The sequence below is a fragment of the Pogona vitticeps genome, chromosome 9 (assembly GCF_051106095.1).
Source record: "Pogona vitticeps strain Pit_001003342236 chromosome 9, PviZW2.1, whole genome shotgun sequence".
In the NCBI taxonomy this organism is placed as follows: Eukaryota; Metazoa; Chordata; class Lepidosauria; order Squamata; family Agamidae; genus Pogona; species Pogona vitticeps.
Genome location: NC_135791.1, coordinates 15,741,737 through 15,768,893, shown reverse-complemented (window position 1 = coordinate 15,768,893; position 27,157 = coordinate 15,741,737). Strand labels below are relative to the sequence as shown.

Below are 27,157 nucleotides of genomic sequence, written 5' to 3'. Positions count from 1 at the left end.
CCTGCCTTGTTTCCAACATGATCTGATGTGTAATGAGAAAATGTCTCAGTAAAATTATCTTGTATTTATTTCACTGTGCAGGTCATTATCGTGGGCATAATCCGGCAAGCAGAAAAAGCACCAACAAACATTCTGTACAAAGTGGATGATATGACCGCAGCCCCAATGGATGTGAGACAGTGGGTTGACACAGATGTATGTATTATTTCTGATTTGATGTAAACGAAAAATGCTAGTGTGGTGTAATGATCAACCTGTAGGAGTAGAGTTGGGGAGAACAGGTCCAACTGTGACTCTCACTCGGTGACATTAGCCCTAATATACCTGAGAGGGTAAGTTGTGAGGCTAAAATAGTGGAAAGGGAATCACATATATTCTGTGAATTTATTTGAGAGCAAGTGGGATCCAAGTGGAATGAATAAATAAAATAGAAGGGATTATACAAATTAAAGACATTGTGTAAATTACTTTTACTTAATTTTTTTCCATGTTTGAAAAGTGGGATTCCAGTTGAACTTGATGGAATGTGAGATGTATGAAGCTTGAAGTAATGGAATGTATTAAGCTTGAAGTTTCTTTTGAACTGGAAATTATCAAGGGTACAGTTCTTTGCGTTAGAAAGGCATAGCTAGCATTGTATGCCCATTCTTTGTATGGCTGCAAATTGTGTTCTTCAGCCTAAGGCAGCACATTTATTTTACTCTTGAGGATCTTTGGAATTTCTGTACTTGTGTTACAGTTTGGTTTCTCAGTTTCCCTTATACAGTGGTGCCCCGCATAGCGACGATAATCCGTTCCAAAAAAATTGTCGCTATACGGATTCATTGCTATGCGGGGCAGAAACCCCATAGGAACACATTGAAACACGTTTAATGTGTTCCTATGGGGAAAAAACTTACCTTTAAGCAAAAATCCTCCATCTGGCCGCCATTTTCTCTGCCTGGTAAGCGAGGAAAGGGTGCAAAAACGCTGCGAGCGGCCATTTTTTTACCCGGCGGCCATTTTGGAACCGCCGATCAGCTGTTTTTAAAACATTGTTAAGCGAAAATTGGTAAGTGAAACGCTTATCGATCATTGCAAAGCGATGTTTGCCCATTTAAAACATTGTTATGCGATCGCTTTTGCGATCACAAAAACCTCATCGCTATGCGGATTCGTCGTTAAACGAATCGCTCGTTATACGGGGCACCACTGTAGTTTGAATTTTTAAGACATTAAGAACTTGAGCCATCAAAGTGATATTGGTCAAAATCCTCTTGTTACACATAACACTTTCCATTTTCAGAAAGAATTTTGATTGCTAAAAGGAACATCTTGGAGAAGATTGCTTTTGGCCTTTTCATGCTTTTTGCATTGAAACCCTGACACTGTTTTAGCGTAAGTCAAATTGCAATTTTCCATCCATTCCTCCCTGGTAAGCAAAGTGTTCTGCCATGATTCTCAGAAGTGCATGTACATGCTGCCTTGGTACGTACACAAATTCACCCCAAGAATTGTTGTTGGATTCTTTGTTTACCAGGGGAGAATGCACCAAAGTTTATGATGTGGTGTGGCCAGCCCCAACCCAGACGTGTCACTTTTTAAAATAACTTTCCATTAACATGTTTTGACACCAGCCATTAACCACAAAAGACTCAGTGGTTAAAGATAGAGATGGTGGTATACGAATATCACCATGCAGCTGGACATAATGAGGGGCAGGCCCCAGCGGCCGGCCCGTCCACTCACACATCCGGCGGCAGCCTCATTCATCTAATTGCTCCCATAGCTCTGCTCTCTTCCTGCTCACCTGGCAACTCCAGGCAGTGGGAGGGAGGTCAAGTCTCCCTGCATGGCTGGCGAGTTGCTAGCTGAGCAGGAAGAGAGCGAAGCTCCAGGAGTGATTGGAAGGATGAGTGAGGCTTCCGCCACTGCCGAATGCATGAGTGGGCCAGCCTCTTGTTATGAATACCCCCATCTCTAGTTAAAGAATGAAAATAATATATTTTTATTACATAGTAACATCTACTTGGGATCTGAGCTTCAGATCTTCTTCAGTTACAACAACGCAACAACAACCACCCCTTTTTCTTCAGTTACACTATCCTTCTCATATTCCAGCCCCCTCCTCCTTCAGGCTCTAGGATAGGCTGCCCACATGCATCCCCCAGCCAGTCACCTTGCTTCCCTGTTATCAGGCGGATTGGTCAGGGTTTCCATCACATATGGCTTATGTTATGCAGCAGGATTTTGCCCATTGACAAGATTTAAACAAGAGTTACTTGTTTTGACAGACAGTTTCAAAAGGACTGTGTAAATTTTGCAGTTGTACAGTATATCCTTAAAGTTTGGTTTTAGACCTGAAATTCAGCCCAGAAGAAATTCTGTGATTTTGAAGTTCTTAAGACAGTAAAGATAAATCTGAACATTTGTGGACAATCATCTGATAGAATCTCAAAATTTGAGACAGGACTCTTAGTGGTTAAAAGCATTGGGGTGTAATTTGTTTCTTCCCCTAATAAAAGTAATAGAAAACAGTATGTAAAATTGTATAAATTGTTTGATTTGAATTACTGATAAGATGCTGTAGCGTTCACCCTGCTTATTAATATTCATGTTGGGATTTGCATGCACCAGTGGGAGTTGGTGGAGGAGAAAAAGAAGAAAGGCAGTTTAGTTTTGAAGTTTGGGAGTTTGGAGTCGAGAGAGAGTTTGGGAAGGCGATAGAGAATAGAAAGGAATGGTGTTTTAGTTGAGAACTAATGATACTGAGTGAACTTTTATTTCTTGTAACAAACAATTTCTGCTTGGTTTTTAAATGACACATTGACTGGGCTTCTGTCTTTAATATTTAATAACGTTGATGTAATCAACTGTTGGCAGCTGAACGACATGTCGCTTGTGCCTTTCTTTGGTGAAACAACCAAGGGACAGGCAGGAACGTGACAGGTGCTGTTGAAACTCTTCTTCAATTGGTGCAGATTTTTAGTTTTATTTTACCCTTTGGCTATTCTGAACGTTTGTGCTTTGACAGTGTTGTGCCTTTCCACTTGCACTCATTACAGGGAAAGAATTGAAAAAGATAGGAGTCATGGGTACAAAGTTACTCAAAACACTGCCAGATATTCCATTATGGTGCATTTGGATGGAAATGAGAAGTAATTGTTCTGTTTTGTCCAAATTGCACATGTAATGTCCAAAATTCTACTACCATTTAATACTTCCATAAGGGGGATTCTGCAGTCCTAGTGGAAGATTGCTGCTCATTAATGCACTGCTGCCAGATACTTTGCACATTGATCAGCTATAGAATTCTGGTCAATGACTCCTAAAACACTTTCAGGTAAAATTGGTCTCAAATAGTTTTAGCAGTGCAAAGGCTTAACATAGGTAAAGAACAAGAAACCATTGTCATATTCCCACTCCCTTTTTTTTAAAGGAGGAGAGCAGTGAGAATGTTGTGGTGCCCCCAGGGACATATGTGAAAGTGGCTGGTCATTTGCGGTCTTTCCAGGTAAGTCATGAAATTTCAAGTTTGAAAGTTAAACTTATTTAATTCAACACTTTAGCTGAAGATGGCATATTCCATTACTAATGTCCTCCTCCTGTATTATGCTAACCTTCCTTTGTATTATCCTAACTCTGTATGATTCCACAATCATAATATTTTTCATCTAGTACCATTTTCAAAGGAAGGATGGTAGGTAGATTTGTGCTTTTGTGAAAGAAGTTCTTATGGTTTAAGTTTCAGATGTGATCCTTTTCTGCTAAGAGTATCCTGTTTATTAGTGGATACTATGTCTAGTTTCTATGAGATGGAAGATATGCTTCCAAGGACTAATATAATCTTCCTATTTTATTCATCATTCTGATATTTACTTCAAGAACTAGGCTCCATCACATTGGTGGAGATATTATCATAAATTCAGTAACATGCTTCTGATCTCTGCACTGAATACTTCCTACCAGGAGATTAGTGAACATTGTATACCATCTCCAAAAGTATATACAAAAAGAGTACAATAAAGATATAACGTAAAAGAAATCAGTTAAAGTAATAGTGAAGAGTACCCTAGGCCAGAGGTCATCAACCCCCAGTCTGCGGTCCGGGAAGTGAAGACAGATCTCCCCACACACACACTCCCCTCCCCACAACTGCTTTGCATGCATGCCAGTGCTGGTATGAGCGCTTCCCCATCCCTTCACACATACGCAGGGGCACCTGCATGCCCATCAGCACGCTCCCCCACCCCTTCACGCAAGTGCCTGAGCTCCTATGTGAAGGGGTGAGTGGGCGGCCGTGCAGGCACCCCGCACTTGCGCAAAGGGGTAGGGGAGTGCTCACGCCAGCGCTGATGGGCGAGTGGACATTCCCCCACCGCTTTGTGCATGTGCCTGAGTGTCCGAGCGCCCACGTGAAGGGATGGGTGGGTGGGCATGCAGGCACCCCTGCACATGTGTGAAGGGGTGGGGGAGCGCTCATGCCGGCGCGGGCAGGCGGGTACTCCCCCACCTCTTCGCGCATGTGCCCGAGAGCATGCACACACCTGCGGGGGGGAGGAGCTGCCTTTCTCAGGGGCTCAGCCGGTCTGCGGTCCCAAAAAGGTTGGGGACCGCTGCCCTAGGCAGATAGGTGAGGGAGACTCAAGGAAACAGCAGTAAGAGGAACTCCGTGCATATTGAGAAACAAACCAGTTTCTTCAGGATGAAATAATGTACACTCAAGACACCTGAAAAACCCAGAGTTGATAGTAGGGTTCGTGTAATTCAGACTTACAGTTTTCAGCTTGCAGAATATGTCTGAAATAAATTCAAACTGTAAATTGCAAAATTTGGTAATAATGACTGGATTTAATAACCAGATGTTTCATGTTGTCAGCTAGCTTAATAGTAGTAACACATTTCTAAAAGATGATCCTAAGGTTGTAGATAAAAACGCCAGATAGGGAGAAGGCATATTTAATAAAGATACAAAAGTTTTGGGGATGGAACACGACCTCTTTTAAAAGGCACATGTCAAATTTATTATAATTCTTTTAGATGTTTATGTAATGGAATATTGAGTGCAGTAGGAGCTTAAGAATTCCTTAAGAGCGTGGGACAACAGCATTCAACAGTTTTGATTTCTTCAGTTTCAAAAGAAGGCTGTGGGAGATAGGTTGTGGTGTACATGCTTAGTAAAAAATTATTAGCCATGTTTTTGAAAGGGTTGTGAAATTAGCAGAGGGCATACTGTATTTATATTTTAAAAGTATACTTTCTTCCTTCAATTAATGTAAATGTTTGGTACCACTTTTTAAAGTTTGTCATTGTTCCAACATATTCTGTTTCTTTTCTGACAGAACAAGAAGAGCCTGGTTGCATTCAAGATCATGCCTCTGGAGGATATGAATGAGTTCACTACGCATTTGCTGGAAGTTGTCAACGCCCACATGATCCTCAGAAAAGGAAACATGGTACATGTCAAACATAACATTTCCCATAGAGCAGGGGTCCCCAACTGTTTTCATCCTGCAGACCAGCCGGGGAAGGCGGGGCACCCCCTGCGCTCGTGTGCATGTGCAAACACGCGCACATGCTCTCTCACACAAGCATGCACTCATGAGCATGCACAAACAGCGGCATGATGACACTCGCATGAGCACGATGGAGTGTGCGCGCATGCGCAGATCAGCTGTGCGGAGGTGGGGCGGGAAGTCTGTCTCCACTGCCTGGTCCGGCTCAGGCCACGGACCGGCACCCGGCCACGGACCAGGGACTGGGGACCTCTGCGATAGAGCACATGATTTGAAGCATTCGTTTGTGGAGAAAATTAAAAGTGTAGAACATTTTAACAAGCAGAATGTTTGCATTTGTACAACCAGCTTGGTTCTAATTTGTGGCACACCATTTAAGAGTCTCTTCTAGAATCTTACCATTGCTTGTTTCTTGTCCTCCCTCAATCCCGACATTTTAAAATTTCATATGTGCAGGTTTATCACAGCTAATGCTTGTTCCTCTTCCTGTATTTTAGAGCACATCTACGACGATGCCTCAGTCATTTGCTACATTGGGGATGAACAACAATCCAAGTTATGGAGGAAGTGGTGCCTTACCCATGGGTGGGCTTACACCACACCAAAGTCAGGTATGTGAATAGACCATAGGGAATTTCAGAGAACAGTGTCATATTTTCTGCCTTGTGCATCTTTCTGATATACTTTAGTTTTTAAAAAATAATTTTATTGAACAGAAAATAAACACATACAAAAACTACAATTTTACAGAACACTACCATATATACACTCATAACATAACACAACTTCTCTTCTTTACTCTGTGAGATCCACCTCCTCACTTGGGACTACAGTAGTTCCATGTTCTTTAGTCTTATATCTCAAATCGCCCCATTTTTCTCCAGTAATACAGTGGTGCCTCGCTTAACAAGCGCATCGTATAACGACGAATCCGCATAGCGATCCCTTTTTTGGGATCGCTAATGAGGAGGCATACCGACGGTCGCAATGGGCAAAACTCGCATAGCGACGATTGGTAAGCATTTCGCTTACCGATCTTCGCTTTGCGATGCCCGCGGATCAGCTGTTAGGTGGTTCCAAAATGGCCACCGGAAGCCCTGAAATGGCCGGACGCAGCGTTTTCCCGCCCTCCCCTCCATACCGAGGGCGCGAAAATGGCTGCTGCTATGGAGGAAACTTCGCTGAACTGTAAGTTTAGGGCCCATTGGAACACATTAAACGATGTTTAATGCGTTCCAATGGGTTTTTACGTTCTGTTTAGTGATGTTTTCACATCATTCCTCGTCTAATTTTAATTTCACAAGTTAATTTATCATTTGAAACTTTCAGAACACAGCCAAACAGCCCAAAAAACCCTACAACAACCATAATTTATCATTAATTGCCATATTTCACATTTCTCTATAGTGATCCTCCATACTAATTTGATTATTGCTTTTCCAGTGTTTTGCAAATACAGTGGTGCCTCGCGTAGTGATTGCTCCGTTTAGCGCCGAAATTGCTTAGCAACGCATTTTTTGCGATCACTTTGCGATGGTCCCTATGGGTTTTTTTCGCTTTGCGATGATTGCGGGGAAGCAATCATGGCAAAGCGACCCTTTTTTAACAGCTGATTGGCGGTTTCAAAATGGCCACCTGCTGAGGGGGGAGGCGGCAGCGCCTCCAGCCCCGGGCTCTCTCCCAAAGTGGGCGCCGCCATCGTGGCGCAGCCAGTCCCCACAAGGGAAGCCCAACTCGTCTCCCCGCCGCCCTGCGTGCGTGAATCAGTGAGGCGGCGGCCCCCCTCATTCCCTCCGTCCCGCCCGCTCAGTCTGCTCGCTTCTCTTCCTCTCACCTGCTGCGGCCACTTGCATCAAGCCCGCTGAGGGGGGAGGCGGCGGTGGCGGCTCCAGTCCCGGCCTCTCTCCCAAAGTGGGCACTGCCGAAGTGGCGCAGCCTCTTCCTGCCAGAGGAGGAGGCGCGGCCGAGCACCAACCAAGTGCCTTTGCTGCCCGCTCGGCTCCAGCTCCCTGCCCGCCCACCCACCGGCTTGTTTGGGCGGCCACTCCTTTTCCAGCCTCCCCCGCCCAAGAGGTCGCCGGAGGTGGGGAGGCGGGCAGCGAGGCAAAGCCGGCTCTGGTGTGGTGGAGCAAAAATGGAGCCTCGCCATGGCCCTTGAAAAAGCACGAAGTCGAGCTTTTTGGGGTGGCTCCGCAGGAGCTTCAGAAAGCCCAGGTGCCACAGGATTCACCCTATCGCTCGCCCGTGAAACAAATTCCTCGCTTAAGAGGCACCAGAAATGGCGGCGCTATGGAGGATCTTCGCTCAATGGTGAGTTTTAAGCCCATAGGAACGCATTAATTGGGTTTTAATGCGTTTCTATGGGCTTTTTTATTTCACTTAGCAATGTTTTCGTTTAGCAGCGATTTTTTAGGAACAAATTAACATCGCTAAGCGAGGCACCACTGTATTAGCCTTGCCACCATCACCATTGTAATAAATAATTCCTTTTCTTCTCTCTTCAATTGGTCGTTATTAAGGACGTTGAACAAAGCAATTTATTGGAGACCTTTGTACCTCCACACCAATTATTTCTCTTATCCCCTTAAATCATTGTGCATTCTTTTTTCCTTATTTCAAAAAGCCACCAGATATATGTACACATCTCCTTTTCTTTTTTATATCTCCAACATAGTGAAAGTGTACTTTTATTTATTATATTCAACTTTACCAGTGTTATATACCCACCTTTTAATAGTTTTCTTTCATCCTTTTCATTGTGCTTTTATTTCAAATATTACTCCACTCTTCCTTTTTAATTTCCTTATTCTTTCCCTTCCTGCCATAGATGTTTTAACACACTTTTAAAATATGCTCCCTGTATTAACATTTTATATATTGCACTTACTGTTCCTTTTCTATTTTCCCTTGTATCTATTTTCTCATTTTTCTATTATCTCCTCAAATTTGTTCTGCCCTGTCCCTTCTTTCATTTCCCATTCTTTCATCCAATTTTCTAGCTGAAGTACTGTATGTGGTTACATGAAATCTCATCTTCCAGCACCTCTTTTATCCATTCTTCTATCCTCATAGCAGCCTTACCTGGTAAAATTGTTTTTAACTTCCCTTTAAGATTATCTGATAATTGGTTTATTTCTACAACTTGTTACAGAGGTGAAGTTGGTGGATTTAACACTCATCTGTAATTTTTCCAATATTCTAATATGTTTTTAAGGGATTATCTATATTTTTCATCTCTTCCTTGATCTCTTTTAAAAATATTCTCCATCATTCCCTCTTTTCCTTCTATTAGAGTTCCTTCTAACTCTCTCCAAATTGAATTTTTATTATTTGCTATTATATATGGAATACATTTCAGAAGATTTGCTATATAATATATTTTAATAATGGGTAAACCCAAACCTCCTTCTTTTTGTAATACATATCATAAATTCTTATTTTAGCTCTCTTATCACCATTGCAATACATGTTAATCCTTGTCTGCCATTCTTTTAACTGTTCTTCTTCAACCCTTATTAGTAGTATCCTGAGTTAAAAAAATTAGTTTAGGAATAATTTTCATTCTGCCAAACCAGGAATTTTTTAAGTTTTGACATTCCTTTATCTGTTCACTAATCTCTCTTCTCATCTAATCCATATTCCTTTTGGTCATATCTTCTAAGTTCCAAGTGATCTCTAATTCTAAATATTTAATATTATTTTTCAACTTTCCCTCAGAAATATTCTTCTTCACTGTCTCCTGCTTCTCATGGTTTAGTAGTATACATTCTGACATATTCCAGTTTACCTTTAATCCTGTTATTTTCTCAAATAGTTTTAAATGTTTTTGGATTCTCTCTATAGATTTAGTTGGGTTTTTAATTAATAATAAAGTATCATCTGCAAATAAATTCACTTTGTTGTTTTCCCCACATCCCTTTCTGATATCCTTGTCTGAGGGTTTAAGGAGATTAATCACTCTTGATGCTCGCCCTTTGTAAGCTCTCAACTCTCCTAAGAGAATGCTGAGGCTGGAATAGAGAGGTTCCAACTCCAGTTGACTCCTATTTAAGTTGAGATGAGTCCATGTCTCAACCAGGCTGTCTAACTGGCACCCTTCTACCAAGTCTATTCCCACTTAAAAATCACTGAGAAACGAAGTTAAAATCATGAGTCTTAGAGTAATCCAGAACTCTCAAAACTCAGGAAAATACTAGACTCACAGTAGCGTAATTCGTGGCCTTCAAGAAAAACCAATTAAGTATGGTAGCAGGCTATTTGTTCAAGAGACCAAGCATAAGTTTTAAGTATTATTGTTTTATTAGAAAAATAAAGATTTAGATAAATTAAGTTTGTTGCAAAGCATAGCATTCAAAAACATTTCCATTAACTAAGGTAGTTAGAAATCTAGCAAATCCCAGCTACCAAAAATAAAATAAGTAAACTATTAACTAAAAATAATAAAATACGTAAGGCTGAGCCTCCCTTTCTATTCTCCTACTATGAACTACATCCTAGCAAATCAATGGGAACTCCAAAGTCCATTCAAAAATCTATAATCCAAGGTAAAGTCCCCAAAATCCATAAAGCTCAAAAAGTCTCTCTCTGTGTCAGCATTCCCCCATTTTCTTCTCATGCTGGAACACCCTCCTTCTTCACTCTTCACTGATGTACACCAGTCAGGGCGAAGGATTGCTCGTCTCTCTCCACCTCCTTTTCTCATGAGATCGCAGGTGTTGTTGACATTCCTCCTCGGATGTTATGGCTCAGCTCTTCGTCTTTGGTCTCGGCCACACTACCTATATGATAGCATTCCTAACTAGCTGCAAGAGAAAACAGCTTCTCGATGCTTCTAGTAAAATGACACAGACCAAGATGGATTCCTTCTACACCATTCTATGACTACAAATCCCATTTAGAAATTACATTCTAGCTTCAGTAACCTAAACCATGACATGCTACCACCAGGAGTCCCAAAAATCCAGAACAGTGATTCTGTTCTAATTTTTGGCAAACTAATTACAGTAACCAAAAGTAATTAATTGGTTACATAGTGTAAATGCTAATGATTAACATAAATACATTCAAAATTGCACTTAAACTAGCAAAGCATTGAGGTAGAAAACATTCTAATAGCAGCAAATCAATACATTCTTTTGGTTAAGCACTTCTGCTATCTGAAAAATAGAAAACAGTCATGTTAGTAAATACCAAAACAGTAGTTACTCTGATTATACTGGAACAGTGAAACATTGACAGTGTTTCAACGGTCAGTTACATCTTGATCTTCACAATACATTCTGGAAGGATCATCTGCCACAACATTCAGTCTTTCAGGAATATGCTGAACTTCAAAATCAAAATCTTGCAATGCCAGACTCCATCTCAACAATTTTTGGTTGTGAGATTTCATCTTATGCAGCCAAACTAAGGCTCTGTGATCTGTTTGTAGAGTAAGTTTACGACCCCATAGATAAGGCCTAAGTAGATTTAAAGACCAGATTATTGATAATGCTTCTTTTTCAGGAACTGCGTAATCTCTCTCTCTTTCTAAGAGTTTTCTGGAGAAATGTGGGATTGCATTAAGATTCCCATCTTCTTCTTTCTGTAACAACACAGCTCCAAGACCTAATTCTGAAGCATATGTTTGTAAAATGAATGGTTTGTCAAAATCAGGTTATTTCAGTATAGGTGCATCATTAATCTTGGCCTTTAAGGCTTCAAAAGCACCTTGACATTCTGGAGTCCATTTTACCTTGACAGGCTGTCTTTTCTCAGTGAGCTCTGTCAGAGGCATTGCCAAATGACTGAAATCAGGTATGAATTTTCTGTAATAGCCAACAAGGCCCAAAAATGAACGTATTTGCTTTTTAGTTGTTGGACTAGGCCAATTGTTTATAGCTTGTACTTTGGCATGCAGAGGCTGAATTTCTCCCTGCCCAATCAAATGATCTAAGTACATGACTTTTTCTTACATCCACTGACATTTGCTTGCTTTGACTGTCAGTCCTGCTTGCTGAATTCTAGACAACACAGTTTCAATGTGTGACATGTGAGACTCAAAATCAAAACTGAAAATTGCAACATCATCAAGATAAGCACTAACAAATGGTAAATCATGTAAAAGTTTGTCTATCATTCTCTGAAATGACGTTCCCGCGTTCTTTAAACCAAATGGTAAACAACGAAAACGGAAAGTTCCCACATGACTGATAAATGTGGTCTTATCTCTTGAATCTTCTGCTAAATCAAGTTGCCAATATGTATTTTTCAGATCCAAGATGCTTATGTACTGTGAAAGGCGTTCATTTAAATCATCCATTCTAGGCAATGGGTATGGATCTGGAACTGTAACACTGTTTAACTTTCTGTAATGAACACAAAATCTTTCTTCATCAAGAATTTCACCTAAAGCATTTCTTTTCGGCACCAGAACTATTGGTGATGCCCAAGGGGCGGAGCTAGATTCAATAACACCCAAAGATAACATCTTTTGTATCTCTTGTTCAATCTGAACAGCATGGTTACCAACAGCTCTATAAGGGCTCGACCGTATAGGCTGGCTATCACCAGTGTCTGTAACATGACTGACCAAATTGGTATAGCCAGGCTTGTCTGAAAAAACAACTTTAAATTTCTCTAAAATTTGAAAAAGTTTTTCTCTCTCATCTGAAGTACCGGACAAAACAATATTGTCAGACCATGTACCAGCATTCTGTAATTCAGACAACATATCAACAGGTTCATGTTCAGGTTGAATACATGCAGCATGACATTGAAAAATCATTGCAGATCTTTCTCTATACAATTTCAAACTATTGACATGATACATAACATACTCATTTTACCAACCTTGGAAGGATAGAAGGCTGAGTGAACTTTGAACTGGCTACCTTGGATTGAACCCCGGGTCATGAACACAGTTTTGGATGCACTACAGCAGTTTAACCACTGTGCCATGAGGCACTTCAATAGAAATTGTTCAAAAAGAAGAGAAAGAATATAAATGGGAGGTGGAGTTGCAGTATGTGTCAAAAATATACATTCCTGCAGAAATATAGGAGGAGGAGATTGGCAGTCTCATTGCAACCACCTGAAAAACATAGCAGTAATAACTAGAAGACAACATGGATTTGACAAAAACCAATCCTGCTAGACTAATCTGATCTCATTTTTTGATCGGGTAACAGAGGGAATTCTGTAGACATTGTATATCTTGACTTCATCAAAGGCTTTGACAAAGTTCCCCATGATATTCTAGTTCACTGGTTCTTAACCTTGGGTTACTCAGGAGTTTTGGACTGCAACTCCCAGAAGCCTTCACCACCAGCTGTCCTGACTGGGGTTTCTGGGAGTTGCAGTTCAAAAGCATCCGTGTAACAAAGGTTAAGAACCACTGTTCTAGCTAGCCAGCTAACTAGGTGTGGGCTGGATATAACAACTATCAGGTTGGCTACAGAATCATACTCAGAGGGTGATGATAAATGGCTCCTTCTCAAACTGGGAGATGGTAACAAGTGAGGTGCATCAGAGCTCAGTTCTGGGCCCAGTGCTCTTCAACATTTTTATTAATGACCTAGATTAGAGGATGCAGGGGATGCTAATCGAATTTGCAGATGACCCCAAAATTGGGTGGAATGGCTAATACCCTGGAAGAAGAAATAAATTTCAAAATGATCTAGATAGGCTTTGAACACTGGGCTGAAAACAACAGAAAGAAATTCAAGAGGGATAAATGCAAAATAATGCACCTAGGAAAAAGGAACCAAACACAGTTACAAGATGAGGGATACCTGGCTAAGCTATACTGTGATTGAGAAGAATCTTGGAATCATCGTAGATCACAGACTGAATATGAGCCAGCAGTGTGATGTGGCTAGAAAACTGCAAATGCAGTTTTAGGCTGCATTAGTTAGTATAGTCTCCAAATCCCACCAGGTACTTGTTCTCCTCTATTTGGCCTCATCAAAACAAAAGGCACATGGTAGTTGGTGTTTACTACCAGCCACCCAATCAAGATTAAACTTTTGGACACCGCACTTCGAGAAGGATGCCAACAAATTGGAACAAGTTCAGAGAAGGACAACAAGGATGATCAGAGGGTGGAAACCAAGCCTTATGAGGAAAAACTGAACAAGTTTGGCATGTTTAGCTTTGAGAAAAGCCTAAGGAGAGATACGATAGCACTACCACCTGGCAGATATCCTTGGATTTGTATTTTACATTAAGCAGAGGGGTTGGACTCGATGGCCTTATAGGCTCCTTCCAACTTCATGATTCTGTGAAATGAATCATACCTAATAATGATGTCACTAATTCATTTTCGGGGTGTGGAATTTATTAAAGAGTCATTGAACTATAACAGAAGCAAGTCAGTTTAGCATTTGCTAGTTCTGCCCAGTTCTTTCTGAAACAACTTGTGTTTGTCTCTTAGATTAGGTACAGAATGATCTGCCTTTGGTTTATTGCTTTATTGACTCACAGATTAGTTGTATCAAAATACAGTGCAAAGTTATTTGTAAGAATAAGTGGTTGTTTATTCTGGACACTACTGTTATTGCCTTCCTATTAAAAATAATCAAAGTTGCTAACATAAAAAAATGAAAACATTTGTCATTATCTGATACTGATAGAAACACAAGAAGAGTATAAAAGACCAGACTTTCTATATCAGTTTACAAATAATTAAAATAAAGAAAAGTTTGCTCTAACTAGCCTAGTTCTCAGCCTACTAATGCCTGTTTTGAATAGAGGCACTAAACTGCTTTATCAAAAGATATAGACAAAACTGCATGTACTGTCTTTTAGGAACTTATCAGATTTGTACATCAGAAGATACTGCTGGTTTATTCCAGTCTTTTAATCACTACGTAGATTTCTTTTGCTGAAAGATGAAAACAGGTGTTGTCAACCATGCATTCAGAATAGTTATGTTTATCCTCACACCAGAGGTAATACTGTTTATCATTGTAAAATGAGGGGAATTGCTTAGGTCTGTTTTTAAAGTAGCTGGAATATAGTGTAAAGAGACTGTTTTCCTACTGCCTGTGTTTGAATAACATTGAATTTTTGCTTTTCAAGATCCTGAATTTGATTAAAACCTGCAGGACAACTGAGGGGATAAGTCTTCAGGATTTGAAGTCCCAGTTGCAGAGTATGAATCTACAGACACTCAAGTACGTATGTATAGGAAGCTGCAGCTGTTGGCCCAGTGCTTGAACAAATGCACAAAAGAAGAAACAGCTTATGATATCTTATTAGGCTGTAAGAAAGCCATGTTGATTCATTTCAAATTGTAATCAGATATGTGTAGCCTAATGCTAGATGCTACAAACTGATTTACATTTCCTGTTCAAGAGTTTGCCTCTCAGCATATGGCTGGTCTAAAGCACTGGTAGGTAACAAGTTGATTGTGATCTGCCAGTACAGTAGATGTCCAGTGGGACCTCAGTTGCTATAGTTCTTGCAAAAGACTGTTGAGCTGGTTAGTGACCGTAAGTCTGCCTTATGGTCTTACTTAGGTAAGACTGCATGCAAGGATCATTGGCCGCAGTTTAGTTCAGTTAGCCACTTGAGCGATCTGATAAAGTACTCTTTGTTTTATGAAATTAAAATGTTGGCAGAACAAAAGGGTTCATGCATGGGAAGATACACATGACCCTGTACGTGAGTGATAGTAGTACTCACATACACGATCATGTGTATCTTCCCATGCAAGATTTAGTTTGAACTCAGCAGTCTACCAATCATTGAAGCTGCCCAGAATCATGGAAACTCACCACCGCCAGCTCCTTGTTTTGGGGTTTTCATCAAGACAGCCTGTGGGTATCTTTTGGCATTACCCAGCACCAACACTGGTGCATTCCACTTCAGTACTCAATGTACAATTCAGCAGAGGACTGCTTATGAATGTATTGTAGCTTTATTTTGCTTTTCAAATGCATTTCAGATAACGTAAAACGTATTATATGCCATTTCTTCCTATGGATATGTTTGTTCCCTAGCCTCAAAACCTGAGCTGCTAGGAAGTTAAGGTTCTTAACTTAGAATATCTGCAGATTAAGGGTTACCTTAATCTGCAGATATTCTACCCTCTTCTTTCTTAATTCTTCAAATGTTTTGAATTCCCATTTGAAATAATTAGTTTACTGGTGGCTTCCTTTTTTAATCTTAGGGGAGCCAAAGTAGCATAGTATATACATCTCTTGATTTCATATTCCTTCCAGATTGTTGCACTTAATGGGTAGGGATGCCTCCCACTAATCTGATCTTTTCTGTGCTAGATCAATGTGCCTGTTCTTTATTGTTGCTCACTGAATATACCAGCAATAAGCTTGCTTGCTCTACAAATGTGTTTTTCCTTTTGGTTTATGTCTACAAGAAGAAAAATAGATTAGTGTTCCTATTTTAGGTTTAATGGAGGTAACCTAGCTGCCTCCAGCATGAATGGACACCATTTAGCAAAACTGCAGGGGCATTAAGAACCACTGCGTTTACAGTATCTTTTTGACTTGCAGTGAGAGAAAACCTGGCTGTTTGCCCTTTTCTAGGTACATTTTAATCCTCTGGAAAACTAAGTACTAAAGGCATGTGCATTACACAGCAATGAGGTTGTGTCTCTTTTTTTCTCCTTATAAATACAGGAAAGCTGTTGAGTTTCTTAGCAGCGAGGGACATATCTATTCCACTGTCGATGATGAACACTTTAAATCTACAGATGGTGATTAAGGCTTGGTGATCATGATCTTAATCAAAGAGTTCTGATGGTGACTCTTGTGGACCCAGTGAATGCCCTTCTGCACATCAGTGCTTGTTGGCTGCCATGACTTGGAAATGGTATGTCAACTTTGCCTGTCCATCTACAAGATAGAACCATCATAGAAAAGGTCTTAGAATTTTATTATTACTGAAGAAGGAGAGACAATGTAAATGCAGTATTGCTGTATTTCAAGACACCTTTGAAGCCTCAATAAAGTTGTTTTGATGTTTTCTCCCTCCTTTGGCCAAGAAAATTATATTATGCAATTAAGCCTAGGGGTCATCTAGGGTACTTTATGGGTACAAGTATGCCATGACTTTTAGTTTATGATGTGTTAACATAGAATCTTAACACTTTCATAATGCAGGAAATCCAGCTGATGTTTTTCTCTAAAATAGTCATTTTTATTGATTCCTTTAGCATAGCTAACACATGACCGTAAGATTTGGATTTGTTCTTTAGCAGCATTTTTATAAGCATACAAGATGTAGAGGCAATGTAGATCCTGTGGTCTGTCATAACATATATTTAGATTGAAATACAAGTAACACATCCAAAGCAATATTGCTAATTTGGTATAGAATATGTTGCTCTTGTACTCTGTTTAGCCCAGACTGGAAATCTAAGTGCCAGGAAATATAACTATGCAAAAAGAAAGTCATCATAAAACCTTGCAGTTTTGAAATAGACAGAAGGCTTATATTGAAACCATAATAATCTTTGTATAACTGGAGTCCCAGCAGACTTGATCAAGAGCTCAGCTAGGACTGCAAAACAACATAGTTCCATCCTCATACTGTTTTTATTAATTGTAGCTCTTGGACAAGGAATACATTTGTCAGAATCCTGGCAGCACACTAATGAAGAAATGTTCAGTATTTTGCTCTATTTACTGTTTGTTTATCTCAAACTTGATTTCAGACTTTTTTACTGGTTGCAAAAAGCAATGGTACTTTTAAAAATCCTCCTTTTTATCAGCCTACAGAAGCAAAGAATATGACAATGTCTTCCTCTTTGGTCTCCTGAAGAACCGTGTAAAGCGTGGTGATCTCAGTGTTTAATAGAAGCACTTCCCATTTTGTGAGCAATTCCTTTCACTTCTTCATTAAGTTCTTCATAGTCATGGTCAGAATCATCATTAAAAGTCATGCCTGAAAAGTAATGATGTACTTAAAATTTTAATCCAGCAAGTGATATATAGCAATAAAAGCAATGTGTTTCAAAACCTAAACAAGCCAAAACTTTCCAAAAACATTAATGAGAGAAAATGCAGTAAATCTATAGCAGATCAGTGATTTCTCAGCAGCCTAAAAATGCTCTCTTGTACCTTAATCTGGTATCTAGATCTCATTGGTTGAAGAAGCAGGTATATGTGTAGGAGAGAATTTCAAGTAACAGCAAGGATTTATAAAATGATTGAAAGAGATGGATAGACTCATCTTTTTTGGAGGAGGAGGTCATCCTTAAGAAAGGTAATGAAAGTTGTAACTTCATTGCTAAAGAGGACATGGGATAAATAAAACTGCTGCAGGAACCACCAATTTGTATTTTTTTTCTTTGTATAACTGCCTTTTTGTATCTGATTCTGTGTTAATGCAAAATTTCTATAAGCTGACTTTTTCTTGACAGTACATGATAGCTAGTTGCTGATTAAAATCATTTTTTCTTTGTATAACTGCCTTTTTGTATCTGATTCTGTGTTAATGCAAAAGTTCTATAAGCTGACTTTTTCTTGACAGTACATGATAGCTAGTTGCTAATTAATATTGATACTCTGCACTGTGCTTTACCATCACAACCTTTAACCAATCCCTACATTTTGTAAGAATATTTCCCATCTAGTAAAAGTGTTATCACAGTGTAGTTGTTTAAGAGTTTTAAATTGAGAGGTGCAAGTGAGAATCAATTTTGTTTCTTTAATTTCTGAATTGTAAGTTCTATTTTGTGTTACATTTCCTTTCGCACAGAATTCTTGATCATTCAGCATGAGTGCAGTTAGGCATCCATTTTTTGTGGTGTATGCAGCATTGCACTGGCTAAGCATCTGTTTTTATTACTTTTTCCCTTCTCTTTGCCATTTTACAGTTCTTGCTAACAACATGCAATGCATTGGGGTGACTTAGGATTTTATATGTTATTTTTAAAAAAATACTTCCTCATGGAAAATGTGCTGTACTATTGACTTGTGTTGCTCTTTGTCTATGGGTAGAATGTGACTGCTTTGATATTTTGGCACCTATAATGTGCTTGCTCTGTAAAGTGGGGGAACTAATCGTACCTGTAGTTTGCTTGCAAGATTTGGTGGGCTTCAACGGTCTTGAATGTCCATGTTCTGTGATGTACTGGTTTGGATCAGCAAGAGTAATATCACTTGTGTTCTTCTGCTTAGGTACAGTAAGTAGATATTTTTCAGGTTTCTGAGATGTACTATACTGGAAGTGATACAGAACAAGAACAGATAGGTTTATTCCTAAAATAGTTTCATGTATCATGATCAGCAAGTTTACAGTGCACTTCTGGATAGGAAGGATTAGCCGGCTGCATTCCGTTGCCGAGGAGATGGCCAAGTGTACTTGCAATGCCTTGCACTCTTCGGGGAGCCCTGTTCTATTTTTTCCCTTCTAATCTATACTTAGATTATATTTCACACTTCAAAGAAAATCCTTTTAATGAATATACAGTAAAAGCTAGGAGAAATTTGATCTGAACTCTTGCGGAAACAAAAGGAACTTACTGGATAGACACTGTAATAGCTTGACATGGCAAGAAGCAGCCAGGAAGCTTAGAGACTGCTGAAAATATTGATCCAGACAAAATGACATTGTATACAAATATAAATGCAACCAAATAGCAAATCAAGTACTCCTGGCAAGGAAGACCAAACAGTGCATAATAAAAAATCACGGTGGCATTGGGAATGAATTCAGTTCCATACTGGTAGAACTGGAAGAAGCCATAAGATGATGTATGAATTGCAAAGTTGTGGGACTCTCGATCTGAATCAAGGAAATTAAACATTTTGATCTAAACACAAAGGAATGGCTCCTTCAGCTCTTTATAAACTGCTGGACAAGCAAACAAATTACAAAAATATGACAAGACAAAGATAATTGCTGTTCTGAGACCAGGAAAAGACAACCAGAATCCAAAAGCTACAGGCCAATCTCCTTACTACGTCACTTGTACAAAGTGTTTGAACGAATGGTATTAAATTGTCTAGCCCCTATAATTGAACCTTTTCTAATTTCAGTACAGCCAGGCTTTAGACCTGGCAAGAACTGTACAGCTCAAATATTAAATCTAACCTAGCATATAGAAGATGGTTTCAAAACATAAAACAATTAGAGCAGCATTTGTTGACCATAAAGTAGCATATGATACTATCCACTGTCAATTGCTAATCAAAAAGCTCTACCTCCTTAATAATGATTGTAGACTAACAGAAATAGTTACTGTTCTACTTCAAAATTGAAAATTCTCTGTTCAATTTCAAGGGAAGCACAGTCACTGAAGAAATCAAAGGAACCGTCTCCAACAAGGTAGCACCATTACTTTTTAACATTTACACAAATCATCAACATACATTCCCATACTCAAGGAATTTTATCTATGCTGATGATCCCACCTTGATACCCTTGTGTCCACTGTACTAGAAGATCTTTCCTTATATTATAAAAGCAACTAATTGAAACCAAGCCGTTTCAAAACATGTCTGAACCTTCCACTTAAAGGACAGAGAAGCATCTGATTTAGCTGGGAAGGCAAGATTTTGGAACACTATCCTATGTCAGAGAATTTGAGCATTGCTCTGGATTGAACCCTTAACTACAAATGATATTGTCTAAACCCCAAACAGAAAGTTGCTGCCAGAAATAACATACTTGGGAAACTGACTAGGTCAGACTGGGGTGCACATCCACAATCAAGAACAACGCTTTGTCCCTGTGCTGCTACATCAAAGAGTGGTATAAATCAGCACATGCCAAACAAGTGGATATGGCTTTAAATTATCATAAGAGTAATGGCATTGGAAGGGGCCTATAAGGCCATCGACTCCAATCTGCATGCAGGATTATTACTGGCTTCCTTAAATCTACCCCCAATGATACAAACGCAAGATTAAACTACAGCCACACAGGTAGGCCATGCCTTTCCTATAGCCGTCTAGCTAGGCTTGCTATCTAGGTGAAGCTGCAGTACCATCAAGTCCACTGCCCAGGCCACACAACGATGGTCCTCCAGCCACAAAACCGTCTCCAGAGCAAGGAGATCTTTTCTTACCCACAAACCAATTCAAAAATCAGAAAGGGAAAAATATTAATCCAGTGTTCCTTCCCCAACCATAACAGAGCCTCTGGTCCTGGGCATCATAGTAAAAAAATTAAAAGCAAGGAAACAGCCACCTAGGCATGCAATTTGACTGCCTGGAATGAAGAGACTCCCACTCACCAAAGCCACTAATAAAGGAGAAATGTCCCAAGCTGGTGTCTTATCAACAACCACACAACCACACCTGCAGCCTAGTGGGATAGAGTTAGTATGAATTAAAAAGTTCAACCCCCTGGTCTAAATTCCCCCCCCCAAAGCCAACAAAACAGGCACCCGAATAGCATTAAAAATATGCACCTTTAATAGAATAAATACATACTAAATTAACCAAACAACAATTAAAAAAATAAACATTCCTCCCCACAACCACAGGGAAAATAGCAACATAAGCACATACACAGTCCCTTCTCCCTCTCCCAAAAACCAAGAGAAGCAAGCAAGTAAATAAAAGCAAGATTTCCCCACCCCAACCATAACTCCCCAGAATATGGGGAGGTACTTTTCTCCTCCACCACTTAATGTCTTCTTTTTTATGTCTGGGACAGCAGGCCCGGCAACAGAGAAAAGGAAAGGATTCAAGATGAAGGTAACGCACCAAACCAACAGGAGCAACTGAGCACAGTCATCCCACAAGCAACCACTAGCAAAAAATGTTCCTCAGAACAGAATCTAGCCTCGTGGCGTCTGTTTTTGTTTTCACTAAAGCTTGGCATTTAGTGCCTGGTGGAAGAGGTGTTCACTTGGAATTAAGTGATTCTGAACCCAGGAAGACAAAGGTGAATAGGATACTACAACTGAATAGGGGTCACAGAAATCCACACCTAGTCACCACAAACATTTGAGCAGCATAATTTAGGAAGATTTTGTTGTTTTTAATAATTGGGAGTTAGAAATCCTTGGTGAAATCGAAATAGAAAAGGCAAGCCATTATCCACTTTGGCCAGCCATAGCAATACAAGACTATATAAAGTAGCTGGAGAAATGCAGGACTGGGAGGGAGAAGTATGCACCCTCACATAAGGGGTAACATGCCTTTCTAGCTCTCCAGGGGTGGGTCTGCTACACAAAAGTAGACCTTGTCCAAACAACAGCATGGGTTAGGAATAAGTAAGCTCGTTTTTTTTTTATTTTCCCAAGTGTGTATCTTATTTGAAAGATCCAAGGTTGATTTTGTAAAATCTTGGAATTTTGTTCTAGTTTTGCTAAGAAAACTGAGTATCTTTTCTGTTTTGTAACCATTTAATATTTTCCCTGATCCTTTTTCTTCTTTTTAATAAAACACATAAAATCATATCTAGGAATTGAGTGTATTTTTTGTGTGCAGAGGAAATCAAGGTACTTCTGGTGTCTGAACCACTTTGCTAGTTCCTGTCATTTGAAGTACAAAAGTGTGTGTGAAAATGGTGGCAGGGCTACTGTGTGTGCGGAACATAGATGAACTTTCATTTCTTAAAAGCCCCAATCTCAAAAAGTTGCGTGTCCGGAAGTTGAGTGAAATGTCTCTTTCACCCTTGTGCATTCCTTGAATTTCTCCAATTCAGAAAGGGCTGGGGAGGAAAGGTGCTATCGGAGAGTTGGATAACTGCAGGTTAGAAGTACCATCACATCGTCTACAACCATCTGAGCTGCAGCAGTGCTACATCAGGGCCCTAGAAGCACCGTGGAGGTATTAAAATACTGGGCACCAGTCACAGGATTTGCTGGTTAGACAAGTTGGTTGGGTTGGGGTTTTTTTATGGTCTGCTAGCCCTTTCCCTTTAAAGGTCCAATAGAGTGAGTGTGAGCATGTATATGTGTGTGTCTATATGAGTACTGCAAACAAGCATGAAGTACTCAATGGGTGAGGGAATGCCTCCTAAAATCAGTTTGAAACACAGGAAGTAAATAAGTTAATTTTGGTTAAGCATTTGCCACTTGAGCAGTCAAGAACACCTTTTTTTAAGACTGACCAATTTTTATTTTTTAAAAATTATTCAGTTCATGGTTTCAGACTATCAACTAAACTAAACTTACCTTGAACTAAAACCTTCATTACCTGACCACATTGACAAGGGCTGATAGGAACCAGAACACAGAATATCTGGGGGACCTTACCATAGGATCTCTAATCTATGACAACTTCTGATGCTTCTGCTTTTGAGGCTATATACCTCCATTTCTTCTCCATCCCCTCCTATCTCATACCTCAGAGTGATCGGCTGTGTTCTTCCTTTCTGCAGCGTTCAGGGAACACCCATCAAGTCTGGAGTCCTTTCGTTTAGGGGGTCTGGGAGGTGCAGGTGTGTGGCTTGGCAGCTGCTTTAACAACTGGTAGTAAAAGACTTCAGACAATTCTTCTACACAGGGAGGGCTGGTGGACGGTATGGCCTTTGGAGGATGTCCAGTGAAAAAAACAGATATGTCCATCCACCGGGGTGGAATTTCAAATGTGTGATGGGGTTCCTCGGCCAGGCTAACTGCGAGAAAAGGTTCCTTGATCTGAGCCTCCAGGGTAAGGACAGAGAAGCCACTGAGTGGATCAAGAGCACTGTCACTGGTGACCACTTTTACCTCACAAGGCATATGGAAAAGCTCAATCACCTCAGTAATAGTATATTTCCTTCTATCACGGATATCTTCTACAAAGCCAGCTTCTAAAAACAAGGGCACCTGGATTTGTTCTCCATCATCATCTCCATTGTTTCTGTAGCACACCAGGGTGTCTGTTGCTGATGGATCACTGGCCCTAGTGAGGCCTTGCACCTCTAGCCGGTCACCTATGCTAAACAAGGGGCATTCTCCATCACTGCTCTCATAGTCCTTAGTGACCACCACTTGTAGTTTCTTGGTCATAGTTAAGGCATGGACTAACTCTGAAGTGGAAGAGAAAGTGCGTGGACATTGGCGAAAACAACCTCTGTAGTTACTGGAGATGAGGAAGTGGCTGTTGCGTGCCTTCCCTTTGTGGGAGGAGGCCAGGATCTTCCAGGCCATCACTTTGCTGTGAATGTGAATCCTGGTGCCTTTATACAGATGAGAAATCCAATCACTTCGGAAGACAGGAGAGCTCTCTGGAGCTCCAACGACCTCAGCTTCTACTGGCATTACTTTCTCCATCACCAGGACCTCACTCAACATGACAGGCTTGATGAAGTGGATGTGCTGTGACTCCTCGGTGACATCAACAACTTCAATATCCAGTGTTGAGTTGATTTTCACAACTTCATTGCGAACTGGAAGAGAGAAAGCACAATGTCATCCAGAGCAGAGCCATAATGGCTGGGAAATTTGGAAACTTTTAATCCAAGAAAATAACATGTCCCAGCACTGGTCAAGAAGAGTCCCAAAGACTATGTCTTCAAACATAAAACCGCCACCATCTGAGATACAAGATATCCCCATATTGCCCCCTATTTTTGAGGAGACAGTCAAAGGCTATGAAAGAGAAGGTGATGTGTCTTTTTGTTTTTCTTTTTAATAATGGAACACCAAATTAAAGAAAATTCTCCCCCCCCCCCCCAGAGTAGGTGCTTGTTTTTTCTTTGCTTTTATGCCTTAAGGATAATCCTTTATTTGAAGTCCTGGCCAGTCCAAATCTGGTTTAAAGATAAGGAGCCCTGAACTTACAATGTAGGAGTCTAGAATTTTTTTCATGAGTAACTTAATTAGGGAGGAGTTAAATCACATTTTTTCTATACTTTTTTCTATATGCTATATATCATCAGTTGCAAATTTTATACCAATGTGTTCCTGTTTTCATGATGGATTTCCTCTTTTTTATGATTGTGTAAATGGTCATATTAGGAACAAATCATCTTGTTTTCTCAAGCCCTGAATTTCAAAGGTGAACACCAACACATTTAATTTATTTAATTCTCCAGCTGTGCATTGGTTGTTAGTTAGTCTTTTATATTTGACTGGCCAGTACGCTATTGGTCTTCCCAGCTAGAGTAGATTAACTGACTCAACAGTTGGTTGTTGTGGGTTTTTTGGGCGCTTTGGCTGTGTTCTGAAGAGCCTATTGTTCTTCCTAATGTTTCACCAGTCTCTGTGGCTGGCATCTTCAGAGGACAGGAGTCAGAACTCTGTCTGTGCTCTGGTGCAGTTTGTTTGGATAGTTGAGTATTTATGGCTGTGGGATCAGCTTTTGTCCTTTTCAGGAGATGGGTTTGTGGTGATCAGCGTGTTTTTTGTTGTGTGTGTATTGTTGTGATAAGAGGGAGAGATTATCTGTCACTGTGATTGATGGGTATTGTTAGCTGGTCTTTTGGGTGCAGTGATCCCCAGTCCTTGTAGCTGGGTAGAGTTTGTTGACCTTTTCAGATTGTTCTGTGTCAACTTACAATGCATTATTGCTTCCACATTATACACTGGATAGAGCTCAAGCTCATTTGGACCAATCTCAGCGCACTTCAGCCTCTTCCGACTCAGGGATGCTGACTGTAAAACTTCCTGGAGAGTGCAGAGGTTTTGCTGATGGCAGTCAGATGATTTGGTTTTGGAAAAGGAGAGTGCTCGACCAAAGTGGTTCTTCTGCTTTCTCCTAGGCGGTTCTGAGATGGGCTGAAACAGACCTGAAGGATGGGATTTACAAGTCGAGATATTTTATTTTAATTTTTAGAACATGCAGTATATGCTACTCTTCAGTACTAGCGTTTTTTAAAGGTAAAATGCAATAAAAACCGAATGCAGAAAATGGGACATCAGAAAGTAATAATGAGCTTTTTAAAAAAAGAAGTCAAGTTAAAGCAAAGATAAAACAAAGAGCTTTATAAAAATATCATAAAAAGTTTTTCACCTGCTGTCATCTGAGTCCATTGGTAGCCAATTCTTTTTTTATCTTTGCATCAGAAGGAACTGCACAATACAATCATATCTGCCCAGGTCAGAGGCCAAAATCTTATTAGTTATGACTTCTAGCATAAAGCAATTGGCATAAATTTCATTGATGAATTGTCACAAGTTATGAAGTTGGTGTGGGCATTTGGTGTAGTGCACTCAGTATTCAACTTCTTAATTTAAGGTAATTCACAAATGAGATTTACATTACATTATGTCAGTATAAGAACTCAATAAGATTTTGGCGACCGTCTGAGAAATGGAAGTTTCAGAAAAGGCCACTAACAGAGTTAATGGCTAAGAGAGCATGCTGCTCCAATATAAATAGATAAATATAAATTACCTTAAATATGTAGCATGCAAAACAACCTCCTTTTCTTAATTCTGAGAAAGGGTGTGGTATCCAGGTCTGAAGCAATGCAAATTGGCAGGGAAGGTTTAACCCTGTTCTCCACAATAAAAAAATCTACAAGTAAAGTAGTGCACCTTGGCATTTAACACAGGGTGCAGTCCCAACACTAAGCTAAGACAAGCCACTGGCAGTAGTGGTTAGAAGGTTAGACAGGGACTTCTGAGACGAGAAGTCAAATTCCCTCCCCCCCAGCCGTTAAACTCATCAGGTGACTTAACAGAGCTGTAGTGAAGATAAAGTGAAAAATAAATTCCATATGCCACCTAAATCTCATTGCTGGATAAGTAGTATATAATAATAATAATAATAATAATAATAATAATAATAATAATAATAATAATAATAATAATAATAATAATAATAATAATAATAATAATAATAATAATAATAATAATAATAAGGGGAATACCTTTAAAATTCAGTGGAAGCTGAAAAACATGCCCGCTTTTCATATCCTTGCAGCTAATGTTCTGGAGCTCAACATTCACAATTTTCATCAGGTCTCCAGTGGGTAAGCAGCACTCATTGCCAGAGATTTCATAAACTGACCCTGTGAGATAACAAGATACTGATTACTATCTCAGGAGTAATATCTATTTTTAAGGAAAATAGATCTTGTTTATATTGCTTATTGCATATTGTTAGGTTTTCTTTTTTCCTGCTCAAATTTAAATGAGGGTGAAGACATGCTAAATAATAAATTCTGGTAGCGGAATTCTAAGTAAATTTAATTGAAATTAAATTCCCAAAGAGAGGGAAAAGTTACTTTTTTGGACTACAGTTCCCAGAAACCAATACTGGAGGTTTCTTGGACTTTCCAGTTAAAAAAATAATCCAGGCTGTAGACTGAACTCTTGCTACACTCTGTGGAACTCATCTATTTCACAGGAAATTCATAATGTGGTTGTAGCTTTACCTCAGAAGCCTGTGCATGTCTATGCAGAAGCAAGTCTACTCAGTTCAATGACACTCCAAGTAAGTAAGGCTCATAGCCTAATATGTACAGTATTTCCTCTTTCAGCAATCAACTGGTAACTTCCTTCTGAAAAACTGAGTTTGTGTTTCGAGAATAGAAATGAGGCAAGAAGCTTTACACAATATGAGAGAAACAGCAGATTTCAAACAGAAAGCAATGTTATGGCTGGATTTTAAAAAACCCCACAACTATTTTACTAACTGGTGGAAACACTTATTTAGTAGTAAATTAACAGACTCTACTGATTAATATATGAAACAGCTATACGGGATGTAGATTTAAATAAACCATGGGCTGGTTTTCTCTCATAATAATGGAGGTGGTCCTGCTTGAACTTCTAGCAGCCATCTAGTAACCCAGCTAGGATTGCTTGGCCAGTAGCAGCCCAT

At 39.7% G+C, this 27,157-nt stretch overlaps 2 protein-coding genes across 3 annotated transcripts in view; one reads left to right on the top strand and one right to left on the bottom strand.

Annotated features, from left to right (window-relative positions):
• The window catches only part of RPA2 (replication protein A2), a 21,265-nt gene extending 3,357 nt beyond the window's left edge, over positions 1–17,908 (top strand). The window contains exons 4-9 of the mRNA XM_020810532.3: positions 82–195; positions 3,419–3,493; positions 5,322–5,435; positions 5,993–6,106; positions 14,556–14,650; positions 16,118–17,908. Of these exons, the coding sequence (XP_020666191.3) occupies positions 82–195; positions 3,419–3,493; positions 5,322–5,435; positions 5,993–6,106; positions 14,556–14,650; positions 16,118–16,202 (597 nt within the window). The 3' untranslated portion in view covers positions 16,203–17,908. The remainder of the gene's footprint in view (positions 1–81; positions 196–3,418; positions 3,494–5,321; positions 5,436–5,992; positions 6,107–14,555; positions 14,651–16,117) is intronic.
• Positions 16,616–27,157, bottom strand: part of THEMIS2 (thymocyte selection associated family member 2) — a 23,196-nt gene continuing 12,654 nt past the window's right edge. For both annotated transcript variants that reach the window (XM_072980113.2, XM_020810530.3), the window contains exons 2-6: positions 26,202–26,342; positions 24,885–25,115; positions 22,747–23,774; positions 18,512–18,665; positions 16,616–17,384 (exon numbers count right to left, since the gene is read on the bottom strand). In XM_072980113.2, coding sequence (XP_072836214.2) covers positions 17,284–17,384; positions 18,512–18,665; positions 22,747–23,774; positions 24,885–25,115; positions 26,202–26,289 — 1,602 coding nt within the window. In that variant the 5' untranslated portion in view covers positions 26,290–26,342 and the 3' untranslated portion in view covers positions 16,616–17,283. The remainder of the gene's footprint in view (positions 17,385–18,511; positions 18,666–22,746; positions 23,775–24,884; positions 25,116–26,201; positions 26,343–27,157) is intronic.